The sequence below is a fragment of the Lissotriton vulgaris genome, chromosome 4_1 (genome assembly GCF_964263255.1).
Source record: "Lissotriton vulgaris chromosome 4_1, aLisVul1.2, whole genome shotgun sequence".
NCBI lineage: Eukaryota > Metazoa > Chordata > Amphibia > Caudata > Salamandridae > Lissotriton > Lissotriton vulgaris.
In genome coordinates this window covers 662,733,565-662,759,495 of record NC_141691.1, presented here as the reverse complement: position 1 = coordinate 662,759,495, position 25,931 = coordinate 662,733,565, and the positions used below count along the sequence as shown (strand labels likewise).

The 25,931-nt window shown below is 45.9% G+C and overlaps 1 protein-coding gene across 5 annotated transcripts in view; it reads left to right on the top strand.

Moving 5' to 3' along the window:
- Window positions 1-25,931, top strand: part of FYCO1 (FYVE and coiled-coil domain autophagy adaptor 1) — a 917,765-nt gene that overhangs the window by 864,520 nt on the left and 27,314 nt on the right. For all 5 annotated transcript variants that reach the window (XM_086964932.1, XM_086964931.1, XM_086964930.1 and 2 more), the window contains one exon: window positions 25,032-25,242. In XM_086964932.1, the coding sequence (XP_086821058.1) occupies window positions 25,032-25,242 (211 nt within the window). The remainder of the gene's footprint in view (window positions 1-25,031; window positions 25,243-25,931) is intronic.

Here is a 25,931-nt window from a genome sequence, read left to right as displayed (position 1 = left end):
GGAGAGTACGTGATTTGTCCAGCATCGCAGGATGTTGAGGCGACGCTGAGACACCCGATTCTCCTATTCCACTGTGGGCCGCTCTGGTTGTTAAACACATTCTGATCCCACTTTACCTGCACCCTGCGACACTGTCATGGCATTTGGATGCAGAGCAGCAAAGGAAGGACACAGCAATTGATACCCAGAAGCACGTTTTACTTCTCACAGTATGTGTGTGTCAGGGACAAAGCTGCACACCTTTACAGTAAAGTGCTGTTATTAATAGTTGTTACAAACAGCCACCAAAATGGTCGTGGTGAAGAAAATTTGACACCCTTGGACGCTAAGCTGCCATTTCCACCATTCAAACGTTATCGTGCACCTGCGAGAGTTCACACACTGAAGACTGACTCGATCACATGTAGAACACACTGCAAACTGACTCGCCTCTAAGCGCTATCTAAGGAAGTACTAATTAGACGCATAGAACACACTGAAAACTGACTCGATCACATGTAGCACACACTGCAAACTGACCCGCCTCTAAGCGCTATCTAAGGAAGTACTAATCACACGCATAGAACACACTGAAAACTGACTCGCCTCTAAGCTCTTCCAGTGAGACTACTAATCACACAGGTCTCAGTCGCACTACAAACTGACTCTCCTCTAAGCGCGACCTCTCGAAGTAATGATCACACAGATCGCACACTCACTGCAAACTGACTCTCCTCTAAGCTCTTTCAGTGAGAGTACTAATCGCACAGATCGCATTCACACTACTCGCCTCTAAGCACTACCTATGGAAGTATTAATAACACGCATTGCATACAGAATCGCCTCTAAGCTCTACGAGTGAAGTACTTATCACACAGATCGCAGTCACACTACAAACTGACCCGCCTCTAAGCGCTATCTAAGGAAGTTCTAATCACACGCATAGCACACACTGCAACCAGAATCGCCTCTAAGCTCTACCTGTGGAAGTACTCAGAAAGAGAGCTGTTATTAGCTTCAGATTAACCAGGATCTTGTTGGGACTAGAAACAGAGAACGCTGCCAGCAGACCAAAAATGAGCCGTAGCCGGCATCGGGCCAAGATCACAGTCTGAGAAGGGGGGGGGGGGGGGAGAAATGCGACACGGCGGGCAGGGGAGGGGGCGAAGCGGGTAAAAAAAAAACAAGACGGAGGGAAGGCAGAGAAGGGGAGGGGGGAGGAGAAATGCGACACGGCGGGCAGGGGAGGGGGCGGAGAGGGTGTGAAAGCAGCAGGGGCCTGGAGTGCGGCTGAGGGAACAGACGGCGATTTGGTGATGTGCACGCGCATTTTAGGTCAATGCGCTTGCGCATTGACCTAAAAGCCACGGGCACAGCACCAAATCGCCCAGTAAGTTAAAGTTTGTTTGAAGCCCTATATGCTCGCAAGCTCGATGCGTGCGCATCGAATAGCGAGACCTAACAAACTGTGTTAGCTTCAAAATAAACATTTTAATTTTAGGCCACCAGGTGGCGATGCCATCTTAATTTACCATTAGTCATATAAAAATATCTAAGCCATATCTCAGTGTTCAATTAGTCCTAAATTGAAATTAGTAATTTTTAATGTGGGCAATAACTCTAAACATGCAGGGCTCAAGCTGTTAAAGGTGCAGCAGGTGCAGTGGTGCCTTGGCCCAGTATTGTGAGTACCCTACCACCCTGTTATTGTTTTTCACTATCCAATCACTGTGCTGGGACCCATTTTAATTGCAAGCATTTTGGGCCTGTATAGAGTCCAGCTGTTTGTTCATTCCTCTTAAGAAATATTTCCCACTGTAGTCGTGGGTTCTAGGCCCACATACTTTGGAAATAAGTGTGCCGGACACATGGTATATTGTATTTAGAACTGACCATGAGCACGTGCATTCGGGCGCTTTTATTGGCAGGGTCACCTGATCAGTGACGCCTGTGTTGGATGGGTGTGTGGTTTGGGAGTGTCAGGTAAAACACTAGAATGTGTCCAGCAGGACACAACACCCCGCCCTTTGCACTACAATACTTATTTGTTTCGCGTTCGAAATCACTTTGTGGTGTATTCGTTCAAATGTCGTTGTGGGCTGTTGGAGAGCTAGTAAGACAACTGAAAGAAAGCTTGAACAAGTGTAAGAGGAACATTAGACGTTTTTATAGGAAACTACCAGTTGCAATACATTTTAATGCACTGGGCATAAATAAATAAAGTTTACAACTAAAGTTTCAAGTCAGTGAATTGGTGTGTTGTCACCAGAGGAGATGCAGAAAGGAAACGCCTAAACTTTATTACACATGATTGAATAATGCGTGAGTGCCATCTAGTGGTGTCAAGGAAAATGAAAAGAGCGACAAAGCTTTATTTTTTTTATTGTGTTGAAATTAGTCGTGCTCTGCAGGCACACTGCACATTTAAAAGAATATTGGGGTAAAATTAAAAACCCATATTTTATTTGAGTATTTTCCCAGTGCTAAGGCGCTTTGCACCTTTTATATTTTTAGACTTGTATGAATTTCTGAATTTGAAGGAAATACATCTCACTTGCTGTGTCCTGCTGGACACAGTCTAGTGTTTTACCAGCCTCTCGCACGAAGGCTGGTTCATACACCTACACCCATGGCCGGTCCTAGAACTCCTGGGGCCCCGGGCGAAAGAGAAGATGTGAGGCCCCTCTAATTTGCATATATCTTCCAGTCGCAGCCGGCATGACTCGCGGGTGGAGGATCTCGCGGGAGTTCGGAAGGGGGGGTGGAGAACAGGAAGCAGGCATCCTCCCTCCCCTCCCCTAAGCCAATCATAATGCTGCAATGGCAGCATTGTGATTGATCAGGACGCCGACCAGCCAGGCGCCTATGGGGAGGCCATTTTCCCCATGTAGGCTGCATTGCAGCCTACATAGAGAAAGGCCAGAGTGCGCATGATTGGTTTGGCCGAACAGTCAGCGCCCTTAGCAGTTGGGAAGGCAATCCTCTCCTGCCCTAAAACAGACCCGCCCGCCCCCAACTAAACACTTCTACTTCTCGCAGTGCTAGAAGCAGAAACATAAAATGGTCGTTTTAGCATTTTGTGTTTCTGCTTTTGCGAGAAAGTAGTGGGGCGTCGCTCCTCCGCCCTAGTGAAGGAGCCGCCCTTGGTAACATCACAAGAAGTGACATCATAGAAAGTGACATCGCAGGACTATTGATCTTATTTAGCATCCCTGAAGAGACCTAACGTGGATATCAGTAACATGGACAAAAAGATAAATATACAAATGAAATAAGTCCATATATTTTAAAACTGTTAAATGGATTACATTTGTCTCATTAGATGGAAAAGCTAGGTGCAGGTCTCACAAAGATGTATAATATTGATCACCGGAGTTTCATGACATTTTTGTTGTTGCCAAAAATTCCTGGAGACCAGGAAGGAGGCAGCAAGTGCTTTTAGAAACATAATATATTCGCAAACATGACCCAAAGTCAGCGCTCAATGCGATCTCACCGTTTGCACCACCCTAGAGCCTCCCTGCTCAAGGGTCCTGTGACTTCAATGACAGTCACTGTTGCTCTAGGGTGTGCTGCTTCGTAGGCCTGCCCAAAAGACTTGCGGTGGGCTTCAATAGGGATTGTGGTAGACAGGCCTTCAAGGTTAACCCACACTTGCCACTGCTAGGGTTCACCTGCTGGTGCTAAGATACCAGGGCTTCTAAGGTTGTGCGAGTCCTTCCAAGGTCTAGCATGGAAATGTGCTCCCTCAGGGAGATTGGTCTGGTGGACTGGTCATGAAGGCTGAACCTGGCTCCCCAGTTCCAAATTCGGCAGCTCAGACCATAGTGCCACATCCTTTCTCCACTGAACACCATACTACCCCACTGAGAGAAACTCGCACTGCCTTCAACTACAACCCAATTGTGCCCCGCTACTAACACCTAGAGGCGACTCATTTCAAATTATGCACTAGACAAGAGCAATATGCTGCCTAAAAAAAAAAGTGACAACATTCTGGAAAAAGCAAACACTCATAGGAATGTAAGATTAATTAAAGCATGTGAAATGTAAGCAGGAACAACATGTTTACCTTAACGCTTTAGCACTTATTCAGAAATGAATGAGTGCTTTTGCATGAAAAGTTAAGGCCATGACTACAGGGCCGGAACGGACCTGCTTCAATGCCCATTGAATATATCCTTACAAAACAAAAGCAATATGGTTTAAAAAGACCACATTTGTGAATACAGAGCACCGGTATGCACTTTATTTTCCAGTCCGCCCATCAAGGAGGTATTGCAGTACATCCAGAAATGGTGCCCTTCCCCACCTGGGGAAAACAATGCTGTTTAGAGAAAGACAAGAAAACAAAAGTAGCGCTTCACTGGTAAACTCTGTGTAATGGCACTAATGTGATTTGGTTGTGAATAAAATCAATCTGGCCCCTTTTCGACCCTCTCTGTCTTGCTTTAGTTATTTTTTACAGTTTGAATTTATTTCTCTCTTTTCCAAGGCTGCACTTTGGAAGTGAAAAATGTCACAAAAAAGATGACCTTTCCAGCAAAAAAGTTTTTCTTTTTTTATTCATTTCACAGGAGAACAAACAAAAGGAAAGGAAAAGAAAGAGGGAGTAGTGGCTACAAGGCGCTGGGAAGGGGGCCCCCACACCCTGAACTTGCAGATTTCTATAGTGCTTAGAGGCCCAGGGAAAGGGGGCCCCACACCTGGACCTTGCAGCTTGCTCTAGTGCTTCGAGACCCAGGGAAAGGGGGCCCCCTCCCCTGGGCCTGAAGCAGTAACAAGGCCTTTCTTAAAACACTGCCCCAGCACCAGTTTTTCTGGCTGCTCCCTCCTCCCCTTACCCACTGCTCCTTACCTATGTCCGGCTGGTCCTGGAAACAAAGGGGCCTTTTGTCACCTAGCAACAAAATGCAGACAGGGAATGGCTGGTACTTAAGAGAGGTGTTGCCTCTCCCCTGACACTCTGAGCCCTAATTGCTGGCCCTGCCGCTTTGACTTCCCCACTCTGTTTGTCCCTCCCTCCCACCCCGCACCACCAGGAATGCCACCACGCGGTCGTCGACACCAGCCATCTCTGATGTGTATTGTAATGTGTGGGGAGGGGGCCCTGGTGGAGTAGGGGGGCCCCCTGCCTCTCACCTGAGCGCGAGGCCCTGGGCGGCTATCCATACTGCCCATGCCTAGCGCCGGCCCTGCCTACACCCATCCAACAATGGCGTCACTGGTCAGGTGACCCTGCCAATAAAAAGAGCCTGAGTGCACGTTCTCGTGGCAGTTCAGAGTACTATACATTAGTGTCTGTGTCACTTATTTGCAACGTATGTGGGCCTAGAGCCCACGACTTTACATTGGCAATGAGCAGGTCTCACCCCATGTGTTTGCTGTTAGCCGTTTTGATGTTCCTCATGGGGGGACGGGTGACCTATGGCTAAGGCACCCCCACGCCTGCTGCCAGCGCGACAGCTACCTAAGCAGACAGTGGTGTCACTGTCAAGACGTCGAGGACAGACATGTACAGCAAAGAATGCCAGGGCCTACAAGGTTGTTTGTCTCCATATCGCTTGAAACACTTGTAACTGTCCAGCCTATCTCCATTCATCCCAGTGAGAGAGGAAAGGCGAAACGGCTTAGACCGAAAAAGTCCCTTGCATGGTTGAGGGAGATAGAGGTGGCCAGCACCGCTGCTTCAGCTCTCTGCTGTAGAGGGGGATCGGACGGAGATTGATTGACCCCCGCATGCAGCCTCGGATTGGTAACGCGGGCACTCAGGCAATGCCCGAGGGGGCGGTATCCGAGTTCCAGCTATGGACTGCTTTTTTGAGCAACCTGGGGGCCGATTTGGCTGTGTCAGGTGTTGCCAGAGCCCTGAGTGGCCATTCTGGAGGCCGATGGGCGTCCATTACCTCTTCTTTATCAACGGCAGAGGTGTCACTCCCGTTCTCTTGCTGGGCCGGCCCAATAATTTATGCATATTGAGGAGGGGCAGGGGCCTGAGCAAAAGTGGCCTCACTTGTTTTCAGGTGTGTTTCACAAGTGTAAACTAATCCAGGCATTTTGTATTAACCCCTCCCCCCTTTTTTGGTAAAATTTTGCTGAAGCAGTGTTTGTGAAAAGGCAATATACAAATGTGGGCCACTTTCTTTTAGCGTTCCCAGGCCGAGATTTTATCCCAATCCAACCCTGCCTGCATGCCATCTGGTGAAAAACCTTGATCGTCGGGCAAGCAGTCCCAGCGAGGAGGGAGAACATTGACCCAGTGGGCAGAAGCCCTGAAAAGTGAGCAGTGATAATTCCTCCCCCTTGCACCTGTTCCTGTGGCCCCGTTAGAGGTGACATACCTGCAGCATTAGGACGCTGCTGTAGCACCAAGTGATTCACATGCGGAAGCTCCTGCCAGGGCTAGCACCCAAGAAAAAGTGACATGTATGCCACCTCTGAGTTAGGCCATAGACCCTGGATATGAGCCTCCACCCGCAAGCAAGCCGACCGGCATTATCAAAGGATTTGTGGCATTTGCCAGCAGTTGCCCGACACCGTTCACCCTACCTGATGGTGAGAGGATCCTCAATGTGTTCATGCAACTGGCCTCAGCTACGCTACTCTGCCCATCCTGTGAGTGCTGCTGCTCCCTCTCAGAGGTACCAGGACAGCCTGCATTACTTCGTAAAGAGCCGAGCGCTAGCTAAGCAGGTGACTGCAGCGCAGCCTGGTGGTGGTTTGCTGCATCATGCCCGGTGGACTGTAAGGTAAAAGAGAAAACTACCTGCTGCTCTGATTACACCACATGCAGCAGCAGAACACCCATATCAAATGTCCCCAGAGCCTCTCTGCACAGTGCCCACACGAGAGATCATGATGTGTAATTAAAAGAAGGTCTGTCCCGGGAGGCTCCCATCTCATGCCTCCATCCGGCTAACACAGAAGAGTTTGGCCTAAAAACTAGGGTAACCAGAATTTTAATGCCAAAAACCGGGACATTTCACAAAAATAGAAGAAGGACTGCAGTTTTATTTCAAGCGAGCGCACAGAATGACAGCGCTCGTCAGCAGAGAATTACAGAACAGGCACCTGGAAAATACATAAAATGCAATTTTAAACCCAGAAGCTTGCCTGTTAATTAAATTGCTTTTTTGAAACAACTGCTAACTATCCCTGCTTTGTAAAACATAAAAAAGCACCTCCCACAGTTTTCAGTCGCCACTCTCTAAAAACCGGGACGGGAGCAAAATTTCCTAAAATCTGCCAGGACATCTGGTGGAAAACCTGGATCGTCCGGGCAAATCCGGGACGCCTGGTCACCCCACTAAAAACACAACGAAAGCATACAATAAACCTGAGCCAGCAGGTATGGCTCCTGCCTTTTTGATAGCTTTTCGTAGCGAGCGCAAGGAGCACCACGCTCCCTGGTGGCCATCTGCCATCACTAACAGGAGAGGAAGAATACCAAGCTGCTGTATCGTCGTTGCTCCCCTGCAACAGAGGGGGAAGGATCACAAGCAATGCCATGCCGAGGGCACAGCCAGTCAGAGACAAGCATGTGTACAGGCATTTTCCGAAATATTCTGGTGTGTCTGGCAAATTACATCCCTGTCAAGCGATCCGCACCTCAGGCCTCAGTGAGTAGAGAATTCAAAATTTGCGAACATACGTGACAAGAATTTTCAGTTCTATTAAGGACACGGAGGCGAGGATTATGCTTCTCATTTTCTTTACTGCAAATTCTCAGCAGCCGAACAGATAAAGTAAAAATAAATAAACACTACAATACCCATAAACACTCCTGGGTATCAAATGACAACCATAGAGTAGACCCCTATATAAGGAGTACTAGAGAATACCACATCTTCTTTCTTTGTGAAAATAAACAATTAAGTCCCAGAAACAAAGTCCGACATCAGAGAATGAACTTGAAAAAGAACCCGGACTTCAGCACAAATTCAACAGGCAGCAAACAGAAGACTGGAAGGCAGCTTAAACTGAACATTTCCATCATGCAGAGACCATGAAGACATCTTGAGTGGTGAAAAACCAGCAAACTCTATTTGAGATCTGAACCTGAAATGTAAAGACAGTCATAATACCATACTCTCGCTAAGAGTAATTGATCGTAAAAGGGAAGGGTAACATAACAGAGATACACAATGTCATATATATACAATGCAAAGTATAAATCACCTTACAGAATCAAGGGTGGGTTAATCCTCGCCTCCGTGTCCTTAATAGAATTGAAAATTCTTGTCACGTATGTTCTCAAATTTTGAATTCTATGTCAGGACCAGAGGTTCCGATTTTGCTTGTTTAAAGCTGTGTCACCACAACAGATGCAATATTCACAATAGGTTTATAATAATATGATTTAAACGTACAATAAGAAGACCAGTCAGCTGCATTCATAATGTCCAACAAACTGACTCTTACAGATAAAGCTTTAGAAGCCAAAGCTCCACAAGCAGAAAGAGCACCAAACATTGAAACATCAATTTCTGCTTCGACTATGAGCCAACGGACCCATCTTGCTAAGGTAGCTGTGGTCACTGGGCGAAAAGGTTTCTGCAGAGCAATCAACAATTGACCTCCCATATCCTGTCGAAATTCTGCAGTACTTACCTCATAATCCTGGATACATTGTACCACACACAGTTTAGGATTATCAGGAAGCACTGGATAAGTAACAGAAGGGGTGTTAGATTTAGTGCGTCTGGTGACCATAAAAGTAACACCTTCTGGAGAAAATCTACGACCTGCTAGATCTAGCGTGCGGATATCTGAAACCATCTTGCAGGACACTAGACAAAGCAACATAGCAAGCTTGGCAGAAAGTTGTTTACAGGACAGAAATGTATTAGAAGGCCAGGATTCCAAGAAACGTAAAACAGTGGAGACATCCCATAGCTCAGAATATTTAGAACAAGGCAGTTTAACTAACCGGATACCTCTGAGCAGTTTACAGATTGAGGAATGCTCACCCACTGGTTTGCCATCGATCGCTACGTGCCCAGCCGAGATGTCGGACCGAAAATTATTGACAGTGCGATAGGCAAGACCCGAAGAAGCGATGGATGCAAGAAAATTCACCACCAAGGAGACATCTGCTGTAGCGGGATCTACCTCCCGTTGAGAGCACCAATCACACCATCGTTTCCAGGCTGTAGCATAACGCTTGTGTGTGTTGGGCGACCAAGCCTCACTGATAAATCTGGGAGCGTCTCCCGAAAGGCGTGGGATTTTCCATCTATTCCTGAAATTCGCCAAGCGACCAGTATGAGTTGATCTGATGTTTTCAAGGCATGCAGGGATTTGAGAGGATCCAATAACAGATTCCACCGCTGAAGTAGGAGGATTGGTACTGCACATAGCATTTCCAGAAGTACTGGGAACCACGCCTGAGCCCTCCAAAGAGGAGTGATCTGAATCAATTCCGACTGATAACATTTGGTCCAGGCTAGGACCCTTGGGATCATCACAAACAGAAGAAACGTATAACATAGAATCAGAGTCCATACGTGAAGGAAGGCATCCGTGGCCAGAGCCTCCGGATCCTGTCGCCAGCTGAAAAATACTGGAACCTGTTTGTTGAGGCGAGAGGCAAACAAGTCGATCAGACAAGGACACCATATCTGGTTTAACGACCGGAACACTCGAGGGTGAAGCCTCCAATCGCTGAAATCCTGTAGATGTCGGGAATGCCAGTCTGCAATCTGGTTGTTTCACCCCGGGATATATTCCGCCACCACAAACAATTTGTTCTGAAGGCAAAAGTGCCAATAGTCTTTGGCAATCTCCCCCAGAAGCCGGGATCTTGTCCCGCCCAATTTGTTCACATAACGAACCGCTGACACATTGTCCATGCGGAGAAGAATGCAACAATTCGTTCGATGGGGCGAGAGGCAGTGAATCGCAAACAAACCTGCTAGAAGTTCCAGGCAATTGATGTGGAGATTCAGTTCCTCCTGAGATGAACGGCCGCCTGTAGAGACTTGGCCGCAACGGGCTCCCAACCCCACCAACTTGCATTGGATTCTATCACCACTTCCGGAGTGGTGCCGAATAGGGCTCGACCGTTCCACGACTCTATGTACTCCAGCCACCACAACATCTCCCACCTCGCTTCCTCTGTGAGGGGAATGTGATCTGAGTATTTGAGACCTTTCTGGAAATGATGGATCTTTAGCCGTTGGAGACGAAAAAAGAACATCCGCCCGGTAATGAAGGGGACCCGGAAAGATCGCTAACAAGCCGACGATCCAGGCTACAGACTTCAAGGACACAATCTGCTTGTGCAAAATCTACCTCAACTCTCTCTTGATAGATCTGATTTTCTGAATGAGCAGGAGGAGTTGGCAAGTGAGAGAGTTGACCAGAAAACCCAGAAACTCGACAGATTGAGACTAAATCAACACAGACTTCTGTGGGTTGACTAGGAAACCCTGACTCTGTCAAAGATCTATGGTCCAAGAAATATGTTGCATCACCAGACGAGGACATTGACTCATGATGAGAATGTCGTCCAAATAGATAATGAGACAAACACCCCGGGCTCGAAGAAATTCTACCACAGGCCTCAGAATTTTCGTGAAGCACCAAGGTGCTTATGAGAGGCCGAAGGGGAGGACTTTGTACTCGTACCATATGTCCTGCCATTGGAACTGAAGAGAGCGGCGATAAGGTTTGTAAATGGGCACAGACAGATACGCATCTTTCAGATCCAGGCGGATCATCCAGTCCCCTTCCTGAAGAAGATCGTGAAGAAGACGGATTCCCTCCATCTTGAAGTGTTGATATACAACCCATCCATTGAACTCCTTGAGGTTTAAAACTAGCCTGGATCCACCCCCCTTCTTCTGCACTAGAAAGATGTTGCTGATGAACCTCTGAGGATGACGAGCCGTCTGCATTATGGCCCCTTTTTGAAGTAAAGACTCTATCTTGCTGGAAATGAAGGCATGATCCTGAAGGGAGAAAACCATGGGACGGAGGGGATGAGTTTGAGATGGGGAATGGAAAAACTCTATCTTGTAACCTTGCACCGTGTCCAGGATCCATGCATCTTGCGAGATTTTTTGTCAATTGTGAAGAAAATACTGGACCCTGCCCCCCAATTGCACTTCCGAAAAGGAAATCAGGCTCACCCGGACACACAGGATCATGTTGACCTCCTTGGTTACCTCCATATCAACCTTTCTTGAATTTATTTCGTGATCCACGAGTGGGATAGAAGGAAGCGGAGGAGTTGGACTCCTGATATTTTCCACGATGGACGTTCTATCCACGTTGGGCGCCTTGTTGAAACCTCAGCCGAACAACCGCCCACGCTTTTGTCCGGCCCGCCCAAAAAACGTACGAAAAGCCCTTTTGAGGGAACCCTGTGCTTTGTTGAGCCCACTGAAAGGTAGCCACAGACTTAGTCAGTTCTTTTAAAAAAGGCTGTCCGAAAAGCATGAACATTACAGTGATAGAAGGGTCCAAGGGGATGTTTACCGACCTAGCACAGCTACAACCCCCAAAAAAAGGACAATTTCAGCAAACAAAAAGTAACCGTGGGTCAAAAATCAATCTGTCTACTAACTATGCATCTGACACAAGGAGAGTGATGATAGAAGAAATATTTGAGAAAATGACAGGAAGTCAACAGGATACTTTCCAGATGTGAAAAATACCCATCAGTTATCGACCGATACCACCCTTATTAGCATGTGGGACCCTTCACACCAGGAAGGGTATGCGTTGCCACCACTTGTAGGTTTGATATAAATGTGGGTGCCTCGGTGGGCTATAAGTATGTCGGTATGTAGTGATAACTGTAAAGCAGTGCGTGAGTATAAGTGAAGGTGAAAAAAGATATGCAAGTGAGTCTAAAATTGGAGACAAAAGAGGAAAATAAGTTTAATAAGTACCTCTCAACTTCCAAATAAATAAAACCAGTGCGATGATCTATTAGTTTCAACAAATAACTACTATATATAGTTATAGGTCAACATGTTTCTGCAGTCTAATGGACCCAAGTTGGTATCTGCTGCTTTCGTCAGGACCAAAGTCGCTACTGCTAGGTAAGTGGTGAATAAACAAATATTTGAAATATTTAAAAAGATATCACCTGGATATCCTAGGTGTAGTCATTCTCCTAGCTATTTGGCAGGAGAGAAAAGCTCCACCTCACCTGGCTGCGGCGCAGGTAAACAGAGCACCGCTCTGACCGTCGGTACTCCGGGCGTCCCTCTGGGCCGTCTCGGGGAGGTGTTCGAAAAGCATACCTTGTGCCAAGGGACCGGACTCAGATGTAGAGAGTTCTGCCAACTTACGGTCAAGTTTCAGCAGAATAGAGCGACGGCGCTCACAGGACATGGCACTGTTAGCATTGCCTAACTGACAAATGGCCCGTTGAGCCCAGCTAATCAAATCCTCAGGATCAATGACGTGGCCCAAGGACTTAGGGCCCGATGTAGGTAATTCTAAATTACTACTTCTAAAATACCGAATCATACCGATTCGGTATTTAAGAAGTGGTAAATTAGAAGGGGGGAAATGTAGGTATTTCAGATTCGGTAAATACCGAATCGTTAAGATTCGGTATTTACCGATTCTGTAAATACCGAATCGGTAAAGCCCATTGATTCCTATGGGCATTGCAGCCCATAGGAATCAATGGTCATTACCGAATCGGTATTTACCGATTCGGTAAATACCGATTTTTGAAAGGGTGCAGGGGGTGTCACTTTGACACCCTCTTGCACCCCAATTCCGGACTTGTGTGCCATGTGGCACACAGACATGCCCTAAGGGCATGTCTTTGTGTCACATTGCACAGGTGTGCATGCACAGATGTGCATGCACACCTGTATTCGGTATTTTACCACCCAATTGGATTGGGTGGTAAAATACCGATTCTTAAAGCCCTGTGGCACTCTGACATGTGCCAGCTACATCTGCATTTACAGAATCGGTATTTTACAGAGTCTGTATTTACCGATTCGGTAATTTTACCGAATCGGTAAATACAGAATCGGTAAAATACCGATTCTGTAAATGCATGCCCTACATCAGAAAACCTTCATACCGGTCGGAAACGGCCGAATTCGGCCGTTTTCGACCGGTATTAGGGCACCTACATCAGGCCCCTAGCTCAAAAGCCTAAGTCCAAGATTTTAGTAAGGGGACCGGTCAAATCAAGTAATTTGTCCCGACGGGACCTCCAAGCTCGAGTAAGGCCTTTCTTAGGATCTTTAGTGTATTTTTTAAGATATGTAAGCATGGAGGGATCCACCTCTGGTGTCTCGGGCATTCCGAGCGCAAACACTCCCTCACATCCTTCTCTAATGCCCGGCGAATATGTGATTGCACGTAATCTGCAACTTCAGGAGAGGAAAGCCAAGATGAGGAATTGGGGTAAACAATCTGCGTGCGATCAAATGTAAGTAATGCAGGTTGGGATGGAGCATCAACATAACGTTCCTTATGTTGCTTTTTAGCAGGCGGAGGAGGAGCATTCGAATCAGAATCGGTATTAGAAGTGGAAGTAGTATCATCACCTTGGGGTGACTCAGAATGGACCTTCTTGGTTGAAGACTCATAAGTATGGTCAGACAGGGTTTTGGCCAATCTTCCAAAATCAGGAGAATGGGGATTACTGGAACCCTTTGTACCAGAAGCAGAATGGGGCGCAGACCCCGGAAGCCAGCCTTGTTGCAAAGCGTAAATTGCACAAATGGCGCTTCAAAGGCTCAATAGCCCTGAACATGGCCTTATTAACGGAGGGTTGAACTCCCACATCCAGAGCCTCAACCAGCTCATGTTCCAGTGACCCCGAGGGGCCTTCATTGTAGTACTCCTCATCATAAAAATAATCAGCCAAGGTGTCACTGGGCAGTGACAAAGAAGCCCACTAGAAGAGACTGAGGAGCTAAGATGCTGTCAGAGTGCAAATAACACTGAAAAAACGAAAAATACTGACAGGAAATTCAATAAGGGGGAGTGGAAAAACCCCAGACACGCCTATACACCACAAGTATTAAAAGTACAAAGTGTGTATAATCAATTAGAACGTGGAGGGAGGGCTTGCTCAGCAAAATCCACTCTAGGCAATACCTATGCAGTAAATATACAGCCCATATGCATCAAATTGCTAGAAATGGGCGTCGCTGGGGGCTGGCACAGGCAAGAGGGACTCGAGCAATTTATTGCGCTGCTCCCGCGCTCACTCAAACACAGGAAAACTCTGAAACGGGTAAAAAGGTCACTGCGCATGCGCGGTAACACCTGCCCGTGAAGGCAGAAAGAGGACTGCGCGGTACCGTGATGCGCAACCTCTCCCCCGAGTCTCTCGCTCCACACAGAAGCCACGGGCGCCCAGCGCCCGGCCTGAGAAGGCAAAACGCGCTCCAGATGCCGAACACTGCCACAAAGTATCCCTGATGAAAACGGAATAAAAGAAGGCAAGGTGCGAACACGGGTGCTCAATTGCAACAAAGTATTGAGTGCGCAAAATGAAAAACCGAGCAGTAGAGCGCTCGTCAATCACACGGCACAATAAACAAGAAAGCGGGGAAAAGGCAAGGAAAAGCAACGCTGAGCAGCAGAGCGCTCATTAGGCATACAGCCACCGCAAAGGGAGCGTCGGAAACAGACGCGAACCTGAAGGTGGAATAACAAAGCACCTAGGCAATATAGCAAACATTAAAGTACCAAACAGGCATTAATCAGTATCAGAGGCACATAAAAGGTAAAAAGCACCTAACTGGCTGCAGAGCAGCAAAGAAAGAGGATGTGGTATTCTCTAGTACTCCTTATATAGGGGTCTACTCTAGGGTTGTCATGTGATACCCAGGAGTGTTTATGGGTATTGTAGTGTTTATTTATTTTTACTTTATCTGATTGGCTGCTGAGAATTTTCAGTAAAGAAAATGAGAAGCATAATCGGAGCCTCCGGTCCTGACATAGAATCCTCTTTATGCTCCCCTTTCAAAATAAGCCTACCGGAGCAGACAGTCCCTGATAGGAGCTCCAACAGGCTTGATTGAGAAGGTGCAGTGCCAGAGCTCCACTGGAGGGCGTCATTGCATAACCCAAAAAAATCACTAAAATGAAACCCAGCTTACAAACAAGCATATATAGATACAAGCTCTACGCTTCTAGCAAGAAGGCCAACCCCTGCCTGAATTCAGTTCTCAACCACTGCAGCGTGTAGACTGACTCTTATGAGGACACCCAATGCTGCCAGGTATCAGCAGCAACAGTGACTGGACCACAGCATCTTAGCCCACCACGGCACTGAGGCTACTGTGGACACTGGAGAAAGTGACTGGCAAACTAGCACGACACCTAGTGAGGCAAGCCCTCAAAGAAGCAAACTTGAGCTTTGTACACCCCCTGGTGCTGAACCCCCACTGCCACAAGCTGCCTAGACTGAAAAGAGAAACTCTTGGCTGGCAGAGAAAGCTTTGTCTGCTGCCACAGCGCCGCACACCCCCTAGTGGCTGCCTGACGTTTACAGGGGTGAGACTGCTAAACCCCACAAGGAACTCCTGAGTCAAAAGCTGCCCAAACCAAGAAAGCTGCCTTGGCAGCAAAGAGAAAAATCACTGACTTTCTCCTGAAAGGGGGAGAAAAGTATTTATGCCCCCTGGTGGCAAGACGCCACCACTGCAAGAAAGGGCAAACACAGCATGCCAGCATATGGCACCCATGAGGACTAGCATCTAGCCCCCCACTGCCTGAGCAGAGACAATGCCAAGAGGGCATCGAGACAATGCATGGCTGCATGAAACAGCAGCACCAGCTAGCCAAACAGCACTGCATGAGAATGTCACATGGAGTGACCAACTCTGCCAAGCACGCACAAACCTAGGCAGGACACAGTGACGCAACGGCACAGCCTTGAGGTTCAAGCGCGATGAACTCGAGCCAAGAGGAGGATGAAGGGACATCACCCGCAATCTGCAGAGCACCAAGGAGATCCAAGTGAAGGGGCCCGAGTGGCCCAAATGCAGGAAGCACATTGTGTACAACCTAAATGCACTAGCACCTCCCCGTAGTGGCCCAGAGACTATTCATGGAATGCCCCCAACCCTGCCTTAAGACTGTGTTGTGCATCAGCCCATTACAGGCAAGAGGCGAGTCACACATCACCTAGTGGCAAGCTGCCACCACTGCAAAAGAAAGGAGACCCTCACCTCACACAGCGATCCTGTGTTTCACCCGGAATACCTTGTTGAGGGGAAGAAGGGTTGGGAAGAGGCTGCAGACCGGATCCATCAAAGCTACCTTCACTACCGCCCACGAAATGGCTGAGGCACCTGAGAAGACGCCCAGTCCTACATACAGGACCGGACTGGTGAGAGGTCCATGACAAGATAAGATGCACAGTCCATCAAACATGGCGGAGCTTGCAGGGGGACCCTGTGAGAAGAGCAGACAACACCTGGCCTTTCGCCACTTCACAGCATGTGCAGAAAAGACATGCAATACATGGCCTGTCGCCACTTTGCAGCATGTGCAGAAAAGACATGCAGTACCTGTCCTGTCGCCACTTTGCAGCATGTGCAGAGAAGACATGTGGCTGAAAGTCAGATCACATTGCAAGCAAATAGGAAGAAGAGAGCGTGGCATGTTGCCACATTACGAAGAAGAAAAGGAGTGGAGAGAAAGGAGTGTGACAATCCTGTCACACAGAAGAATGGACGTCCACAGGTGCGCAGGAGAAATTAACAAGGGGACAAAAATGAGGACTCGTACCACTATCTGAGTGTGCACACACTAACACAAGCCAGCCACCAGGGTGCAGTGACGTTACTGCTTGCAAACGCACGTGCCAAAGAAGCGCTGCACTATGTATATGACAAGCTACATGGCGGCAAAGTCCATCTAGTCACCGTTCCCCCATACAAGTCATCGCCACCTGTCATATAAGTCATCTAATGGCAAACACTCCATCAGTTGCTTTGTTTATCACCACCACCCCTGGAGCATCAAGTAACAATACCAGAGTCCTGCGCCATTGCCTTGCCATACAACATGACACGGAAGCAACAGTGGCAATCTGAAGAACTAGCGACCACCTGCTCAACTGGCTTGCATCCTGGTCATGGTAGCGAGTGCATGTTCTGACCAGGATACATCCACTTCTGATGTTGCACGAATGACTAGGCAGTGGCTCAGAGGTGGTCTTGTGGCTGTCCAGATGCAGACACATATGCAGCCCCAGTCCAGCCTACAGGCAGTCCCGTGGCAACTCAACCAAGGGGCCTACCCCAAGCGTGAGAGATGGAATTGACTAAGCCCCACTGCTGAATTTCAGGAGGGCGCCAGGCCGTGTAAAAGAGACTTCAACAGGTCACAGCACACCAAGTCAGTCTTTAGTGGATCAAGCAACACCATTGTCAAGCATTCACAATGGACTCCACCGATGCTCCTGATGCATCAAGTTTGAACTGTTAATTACCAACTCAATCACAGTGAGAGCACTGTGGACTGATCAACATCACATGTGTGGACTGTGACCCAACTAACGTGATGCCAAAGGGTCCGGACTTCATCTGCACAGTGTTTGTGTCCAGAGGTTCCTATATAAGTGATAAATGTGTGCCGAGATACCAGGTGCTCTCATCTGCACATGTCCACCGCTGTCCTGCAACTGCCTCTCGAAGCTGTAAGACTTAATTCCTTTTAGTTGTTTTTCATCCTTCCCACAGGTTGGACTTTTGTTTTTGTTTTTTAATAATATTTGGGAGGAATGTTGTGTCCTGCTGGACACAGTCTACTGTTTTACGAGCCTCTCCAATGAGAGCTGGTTCCTACACCCATCCCACACAGGCATCACAGGTCAGGTGACCCTGCCAATAAAAAGACCCAAGTGCACATGCTCAAGGCAGTTAAGAGTACTAGACATAAGTGTATGTGTCACTTATTTACCAGGTATTTGGGCCTAGAGCCCACAACATTACAGTGCGCTAGTGTTTCTCGTTGATGCCATATGCAGTCTGTTGCCTTGCTATATTAGGACAACTGACTCCCGCCCGCCCAGTGGGTGAGCCCATGGTGTGCCAAAGACCAGCCTGTCGACCCATTCGTGCCAGGGCCCAGTATGCTGTTAATTTTACTTCAGTCTCTGACCACCTACAATTTACTCATGAGTTGTTATTGTCTGTAAGATTCTCGCCATTAAGAACTATTTATCCTCCTGCCCTATTAACCCCCCGCAATTTGTGCTGTTCATCATAAAGCCCCCTGGTATTCTCAAAAATTAGCACTTGCTAAAAAGAAATGCAAAAAGCTAGAGAGGACATGGAGACATTGGTATGCCTACACAGAAAAAGGTAGCATATAAACAAGAACTTTGAACATATAAAGCACTATCTACCAGGTGCGACTATTATCAAAATTATTTTGTATCATCAAAGAAGCCTACTAAGGAACTATTTTCGATTTACAAATTCTTTGCAAAAAATTATTATTTACCTAAGATCCCTCCCACTCAAATGCTTTGCTCAGAGTTGGCAGAGATTTTTCAGAATAAGATGTTCAACTATTTTGACATTAGCAAATGTAACTGCAGAATGTTCTGACCAAGCAACCTGACATCTTACGTTCTCTCAGATATTAGAGCTATATCGGACAAGGATCCAATATTTTGACTATGAATTTAGGATCATCACTTGATCCCTGTCATATCAAATTGTTTAAAGATCTAGCTTCCAAATGTACACGACTAATAACAATCTGTAACAGCTCTCTAGAGAGTGGCCTTCTGCCATCCTTCTGCAGAACAGCATTAGTCACCCCTTTCTTAAAGACAGGAGACCTTGAATATCCATTCAAACTACTGACCTATTTCCCTTCATCTACAAAATCTTTAGAGAGCTGTGTGAATATGCAACTAGATCATACTTTGAGGAAAATGGGACCGTCAACAAATATCAGTCTGGTGTCGGACCTTTAACACAGAAACTATGCTTATGACGGCTGTCAATGACATCCGCATGATCTTGGATGGAGGAAGCTTGGCAGCTCTCATCCACCTTGATCTGTTGGCAGCCTTCAGCACTATTTCACATGCTGTCCTGCTGGGAATACTATAGCCTTATAGCCCGCCGTAGCAGGCTATACCGGCTATTAAAGGCCCGCTGAATCGTTAAAGGCCTGAGCCGAAGGCGAGGGACTTTAACGAGACAGCGGGACTTTAATTGCCGGTATAGCCCTGCTACGAAGGGCTATAAGGCTATTAGAACATTCTGCCACTAGAGGGCAGAATGTTCTAACAAATTAAAAAAAGGGTTCTCGAAGCTCGAGGGGATATAAATCCCCTCGAGCTTCGAGAAGACTTTGTAGAACATTGGAATGTTGCTCTGCGGGCCTTTACCGGCCCGTAGAAGCAGGGAGCACTCCATTGTCTGCAATGGAGCTCCCAACATTCCAATGTTCTAATATATGTTGCTGCCCTGCGAGATAACTTGATAACATTGTTTGAATACTTTTTGAAAAATAATACACAATCTGCTCAGGTGGCTGCAATCTGCTCAGATTTTAAAAGACATACCCTGTGGAGTCCTCCACCATCCGACCCACAGTTCACCTCTTATTAATATATAAGTTGCTCCATTGGTGGATTTGATTGCTTCTCCTAACTTTCAATTTTATTGTGATCCTGGTGACATTCAAATCAAAATCCGCATGGAGGGCAATCTTAAACAACTCTAAGATCAATTTAATATACCTAGCAAATGTGGCTTGTTGGATATATACAAATTCCCTGCGGTTAAATTCAGCTAAAACGGAGGTGTTGATATTTGGTAATCCCTCAGATTGGTCCCCTATGTGGTGGGCCCAGATGTTAGGGGGTTGTCCCAAACCAGCAACTACTGCATGCTGTCTGGGCATTGTTTTTGATAATAAACTTTCATTTCAGCACCACATTAACACGTTAATCACAAATTAATATTCAAAAAGACTTAAAAAAAGAATCTACCATTTATTCCTCAATTGTTTCAGGCAGCTGCTAGTACAAGCTCCGATTCTTAGTAGGTTAGTTTATTGTAATGTACTAAATACTGGGACCCAGCCCCATCTTATGTAGATACTGCAGTTGATTCAGAATGCGGCTGCCAGACTGATATTTGGAGGAGGTAATTTGATAGTGTTTTGTCTCAACTACGCCAGTTCCACTGTACTCCTGTCCAGAAGAGATGTTGGTTTAAGAACCTTTGCATGTGTCATAGGGCCATCTATCCAGTAGTCAGAACCACCTATATTTCTAATATGTTTAAGAAACACATTCCTTCTAGACTACTTTGTTCGGCCTCTGCCTGTCTTATAATTGTACCTCAACATCGATGGATAAAACTGGGAGGACTCGCCTTTTCTGTGGTCACAGCATAGGCCTGGATTGAGCTATAAGTGGAAACCAATATTTTAAAATTTCAAAGAGCTCTACAGCCCATTTTCTCATCTGATTTTTCATTCAAAATGTATTAGTTTTTCTTTCTTGATTTCATGCATCATGCATCACCTTGTTTGCATTTATCCGGCGCCCCTTAAAACAAGTGCTCCATGCACACACAGGGAAAGTGCACCTTACATGGAATGTGCTGCCCTGAGGGCAGCTGCGAACTCGTGCTGCCCAGGGGGTAGCGCATTCAGGTTAAAAACAGAGTGGCTGCTTTGAAGCCGCTCCATGTTTCACAGTGCAGGCAGCAACCCGTCTGGACTTTAAAAGGCGATTAAAGATCCCCTTGCGGACGGGTGCAGTGAGTGACTGTATCTGCCTTCAAGGGGAAGTTAGGGGGGTTCATTGGACCCCCTTTCTCCCCTCCAGAGGGCTGCAATCAGGGGGCTCACAGACAATGCACCATGTTTTAGGTGGTCACTGCCATGCACCTCCTGCCAGCTTCTTTGCCTCTGCGCCCACGTCTATAACACGGCCAGGCGAAGAGGCAAAGGGAGTCCCTCATTTGCATGAGGCCCTGTGAAGATAGCGCTGGTGCTTTATGTGCGCCAGCTAGGTTGGTATTACAGAAGGGGATGTACAAGCATCTGCTTTTTCTTCTGTAATACCAAAGTGCCCCAAGGGCGTGGAAACAAACCCCCCATTGCAATCCCAGGTGTACAAAGTTTGTCTTTTTAAGCACTAGGACAACCTTGGGTAATAATGTGCTCTACAAAAATAATAACAATAACAGCAATGACAAAAATAACATAAAAAATATGATCATACACGTGAAGGCAAGGTCAGTGAGGAGTATTGTTGTTGAAGGAGTGTGTTGCTTTAACACTGTTGCTGAATTTGGGCAAAAAGTCATATTCTGCATGTTCAAAGGTTGTTTTTTGTCTTATAATTAGAGTGACATCTGAAAAGGGTACAATAAAAATGTAAAAATGTGAATACACATTGTAGCAAAAATAACTTGAAATCCTCACAAATAAAGATCACAGTCCAGTATACATGTTTAATTAAATGCATTTTAGGATGACTTGCTCTGTGTAAAGGAATGTGCTATAGCACAGTAAAGTGCAATCCATATTTATTTTTTGTGTGCTATAGTCGAGTCATTGTAATGTACCAATGAATGATTACATCTGAGTTACAAGTTTTAGTTATTGACCTTATCTTTAAACAGAGGAGTTTGAAATGAATAATCATCTAGCCAAAAGGACACAACCGAACAGTTCAATCCACATCTTTCCGGCATAATCATAAAAACATAATCCTATGTTGTGGTCTCCAAGCTTTCTCCCATTTGTGTAATGAAGCCACAGATCTGTCACTACTTCCTTGTCTAGTTTTAATGTGCTCAAACACGACAAACTATTTACTTGAGTTATTTCTTTTGTACACAAATGTAAAAAAACAGCACAGTCTTTGTGTACTAAATGGAGGAAAATCACTCTTGAAGTGAGCTAAACAAACGACGACAGGCTCAAAGCATGAAGCCTGCACAGTAGCTAACCTGATTGCCCAAGTCAATGCCGTTACTGCCTCATGCTTCCATCCAAAGATGCTGAGGAAGATTTTTAAATGGCTCCCAATCGGCATCTGGGTAAGCATCATGTATGCTCCAGTCACAATCAAGCTGGACTACCGGAATACCCTATATGCTGGGATCAAGAAAAATCTCACGGAAGGCAGCAGACCATTCAGAACTGAATGGCCGTAGTCACTGTTTACCTCCCATGCCGCACTTGCATCTCACCACACCTGCTCCATAATCTCCAATTCACAAACGAGCACAATTCAAACTCCTCATCCACACTTTCAAGACATACCTCAACAATCATATCAGCTTTCATAAACCTTCCCAGACACCTTCGTGTGTCCAGACTCCTACCTCCACAAATACCAATCATACAGAAAACCAGATCTGGAGGCCGAGACTTCTCATACATCGCTCTTAAGATGTGAAATGATCTTTCACTACACAAAAAAACCTCCTCCTCACTTCTCAGAATTCAACAGGAAGCTGAAGACCTAGTTTTTTGAGTGTCACATTAGGCCCTAGGTATGTTAAGCAAGTGCTCAGCACCAGGATACTCTCCTAGGTGACAGTGCGCTCTACAAATCTGCATAGCATAATAACATAACATACATAACGTATTCCTATTGAGAGGCTACAGACTGCTCTATTCTGTGCAGCGTGAAAGATCTCCTAATTTGTCAAACACACACACACATGCACAAATGAATACACATTATAACACACACAGAAGCCTGCAAGCATCAACACCCCAGCGTCCAAGAGCAAAGTGGTTTTAGATACCTAACTCCTATGTTCCTATTCATATGATGCATCTGATTGTGGGCCATTTCGCACTCTTAAAATGCCTAGTTATGGCAGATCCCCATAGTAAAACATGGTATGGTTGATAATGCTTGCCCTGCAAAAAAGTAAAGCACAATGACGCAATAGCGATCTGGGTATTGATTATGTTGCAGGCCATTCCCTGCCAATCACACTGTGAGCGTGTGCATGGACACCTCCCATTGGCGGGCTAGCCTTTGGGGCCTTGTCTCACAGGACTGTGCTAGATAGCTGTGCTCTTTAACGGCTACATATATGATGGCTTTTAGCAGTCGAAAAACTGGAAATCGGACTGTTTGCACCTGCTAAAGAGCCATTTGGCGTATGCCAATCCTATTAAAGTAGGATTTGCTAGTCAGTATTAGTAAAGGGCGTTTCAAGGGCATCCCTTCCTATTAGCGAATTGCAGGGGCATGAATGAATGTTTAACAACCGGAATGCAGTCGCAAAACATTCATATTGTACTGACTCTGTGGAGGAATCCTTCCCCTTTGTGAATGTGGGTACCAGCATTTTCTAAGAGCAGGCACTTGTCCCATGGACTTCTGCCTACTCCTAAAAACGAAAAGGGAGCTTTTCATTTTTATTTTTGAAATGCATCCTGTTTTTCTTTAACCCCTTCGCTGCTCATGACGAGCTCGTCATGAGGCACAGTGGAGCTGTGCTTATGACGAGCTGAGCTCGTCATGAACAATGGGGTTCTGCTAGAATCAGCACAGGAGGGGAAACCATTAGCAGCCAAGGTGTTAAGGAAAACGGGCTGTCTTCCAGTTAAAAAAATGCTTTATTTAAAAAGAAATCACAGACATGGTGGTCTGCTGACCCCAGCAGGCCACCATCCGTGTGATTACAGGCCATTCGCAATGGGTCGCAAATTACGGCCTGCCTCATGAATATTGATGAGGCAGGTCAATTGCGACCCTCTTGCGAATCACAAACAGTTCTGAGACACTGTTGTACATTGCATTTTGAGAGTCCCTAATTTTGAACCACCAAAAAACCCTGCTGGAGCCCTTAAGCCAATTCTGCAACCACTACCTACAACCACTGGTCCAGAAAACTCCTTGTTCCTTAAGGATGCACTCAACCTTATCAACAGTGTGAATGACCCACATTGTTTACAGGGCACATGGAGATGGTGGTACACTCCCCTGTTTTTACTTTGTTTTCACTCTTTGCATAATGTGATGTGCAACACTCGATCGATTCAATGGCACTCTATGCTATTGTGGCGCACCAAAACAGTCCTCTCTCCCATTTTATGACCTTTTCATGATGTTCAAAAGAATGCCCTATTACCTTTACTGAGTTGTTTTGATGTAATTCGAATTCTAGTATTTTACAACTCAGTAATGGGCAATTTGTATGTATTATTGGCCATACTTACCTGTGACTTCTGGTGGGGCCCGTTCGGTACCAGACAGACATAGTGGTCCACCTTTGGGATCTTCTGGCCGCTAAGGAACTCGTGCGCCAGAAACACAATAACATTGTTGTGCTTTTTCACCCTTTTTTCTCCCCCTCACTCTCTATTTTGGATTACTCAAGATAGGATCAACCAATTGTCAGAGAGTGCAAGTTTCCAGGACTTTATACCTGAAACTGACTAGCACACATGCTGCGGGCTAATGAGCTATCGCTGATATGCTGACTACATAAAAGTCTCGGAAACTTGGACTCTCTGACAATTGATTGAAATTTACAACATCTTTCGAATACATTTTCTGTCATTCCATAAAGCTCTGAAGAAGTCTCTTCGAGAGATGAAACGCGTTGCCTATGGTCTTCTGAATTTGAATCGAACTCAATAAAGAAAAATCCTTTTAAGAAATCAACATCTGGGATCTGGACATCTTCTTGTGTGCTCACTGCTTCTTTGATACTGATATTTGTTGCTACAATTGTTGAATAGTGTTGAACCCTTTTGTGTGTCATATTATATTTCTGCACGTCATGGTTTTGTCTCTTTTAGATTTAGGGAACTTAGTCCCCATCAACCTTTGGAAGACGTCTCTTAACCCCTCAGTGCAGGCTGCCTTCCTTTCAAACAAGAATATTTTATGACAAGACAATGTCCTGCCAGATAATACAGAATAAACAGAACTCACCACAATATTTTTTATCATTAGTAAGACCATGGCAGAGGGGCCATTTCATAGTTTGTGTTGTACCTCGACAATAGCTTCATATCTTTTGTTCATGTATTCAGTGTGGCAGCTTTTTCACTATTTCAGCTGTATGATTTTACATTGTCTTCCTCCCCAGGCTAAAGCTACCCCTCACTTTAGAGGAGATTTCCAGCTTTGGTGAGAACCACAGGGAGCTGTTCATCAAGTCCAGCACTTATAGCATCATTCCCATCACTGTGACGGAGTTGGGAATAACGATTAGCTGGGTGTTTTCTTCGGATACAAAAAGCATATCATTTAGTGTGGTGTACCAGGAGTCAGAAGAGTCTCCACTGGATCAGTTTAAGGTGGGAGCTCAATATTTAAAATGTTTCTTCCAAAAAGAACTTCATCCTTGTACAATATTTCTTTAGCTTGTGACAGTGATGGCTGAATAAGAATACAGGAAGAATAATGTGCTTTGTAATGGTGTAGTACTATAATTTTGACTTAATAGAATGCTTTTAGTGGCTCCAGCTCAATTCATATTTATAAAAGGGCTGTCTCATAGCAAATACTGTGACATGGGCTTCGCTCCTACTATCATAGACGTTCTATACAGTTACTGTGGTGCATAACACAGCCCTGCTGTAGTAATATCCTCTTGGTATTAATGTAATACATTATTTACTCCTTATTTCATTCCACATCATACCAAAAACAAAATCAGTATTCCCTGTCCCTAAAGAACAACAACTCTACCTCTATTTATTTACTGCGTTTCTTCATTGGAAGGCCTTCTGTTAGGTAATAGGCTGGTATTCTAATTCAACATCAGATTTTGCAGCCCTCTGTCGTAACCTATGTGTGTGTATTTGTACCTATAATAAGATGTGCCATCTAGTCCCAGGAGATGTTGTCAATGTTTAGAATGCTTTGCTTCTCACTTGCTGTGGTTCAGTGTTTCATATCCACTTGTGTGATCTCTCTTTCTTGCCCTCTATGCATTCCCTGTTCTGCTGACTGCTTACTTATTCATGTGTCATACCAGCACATA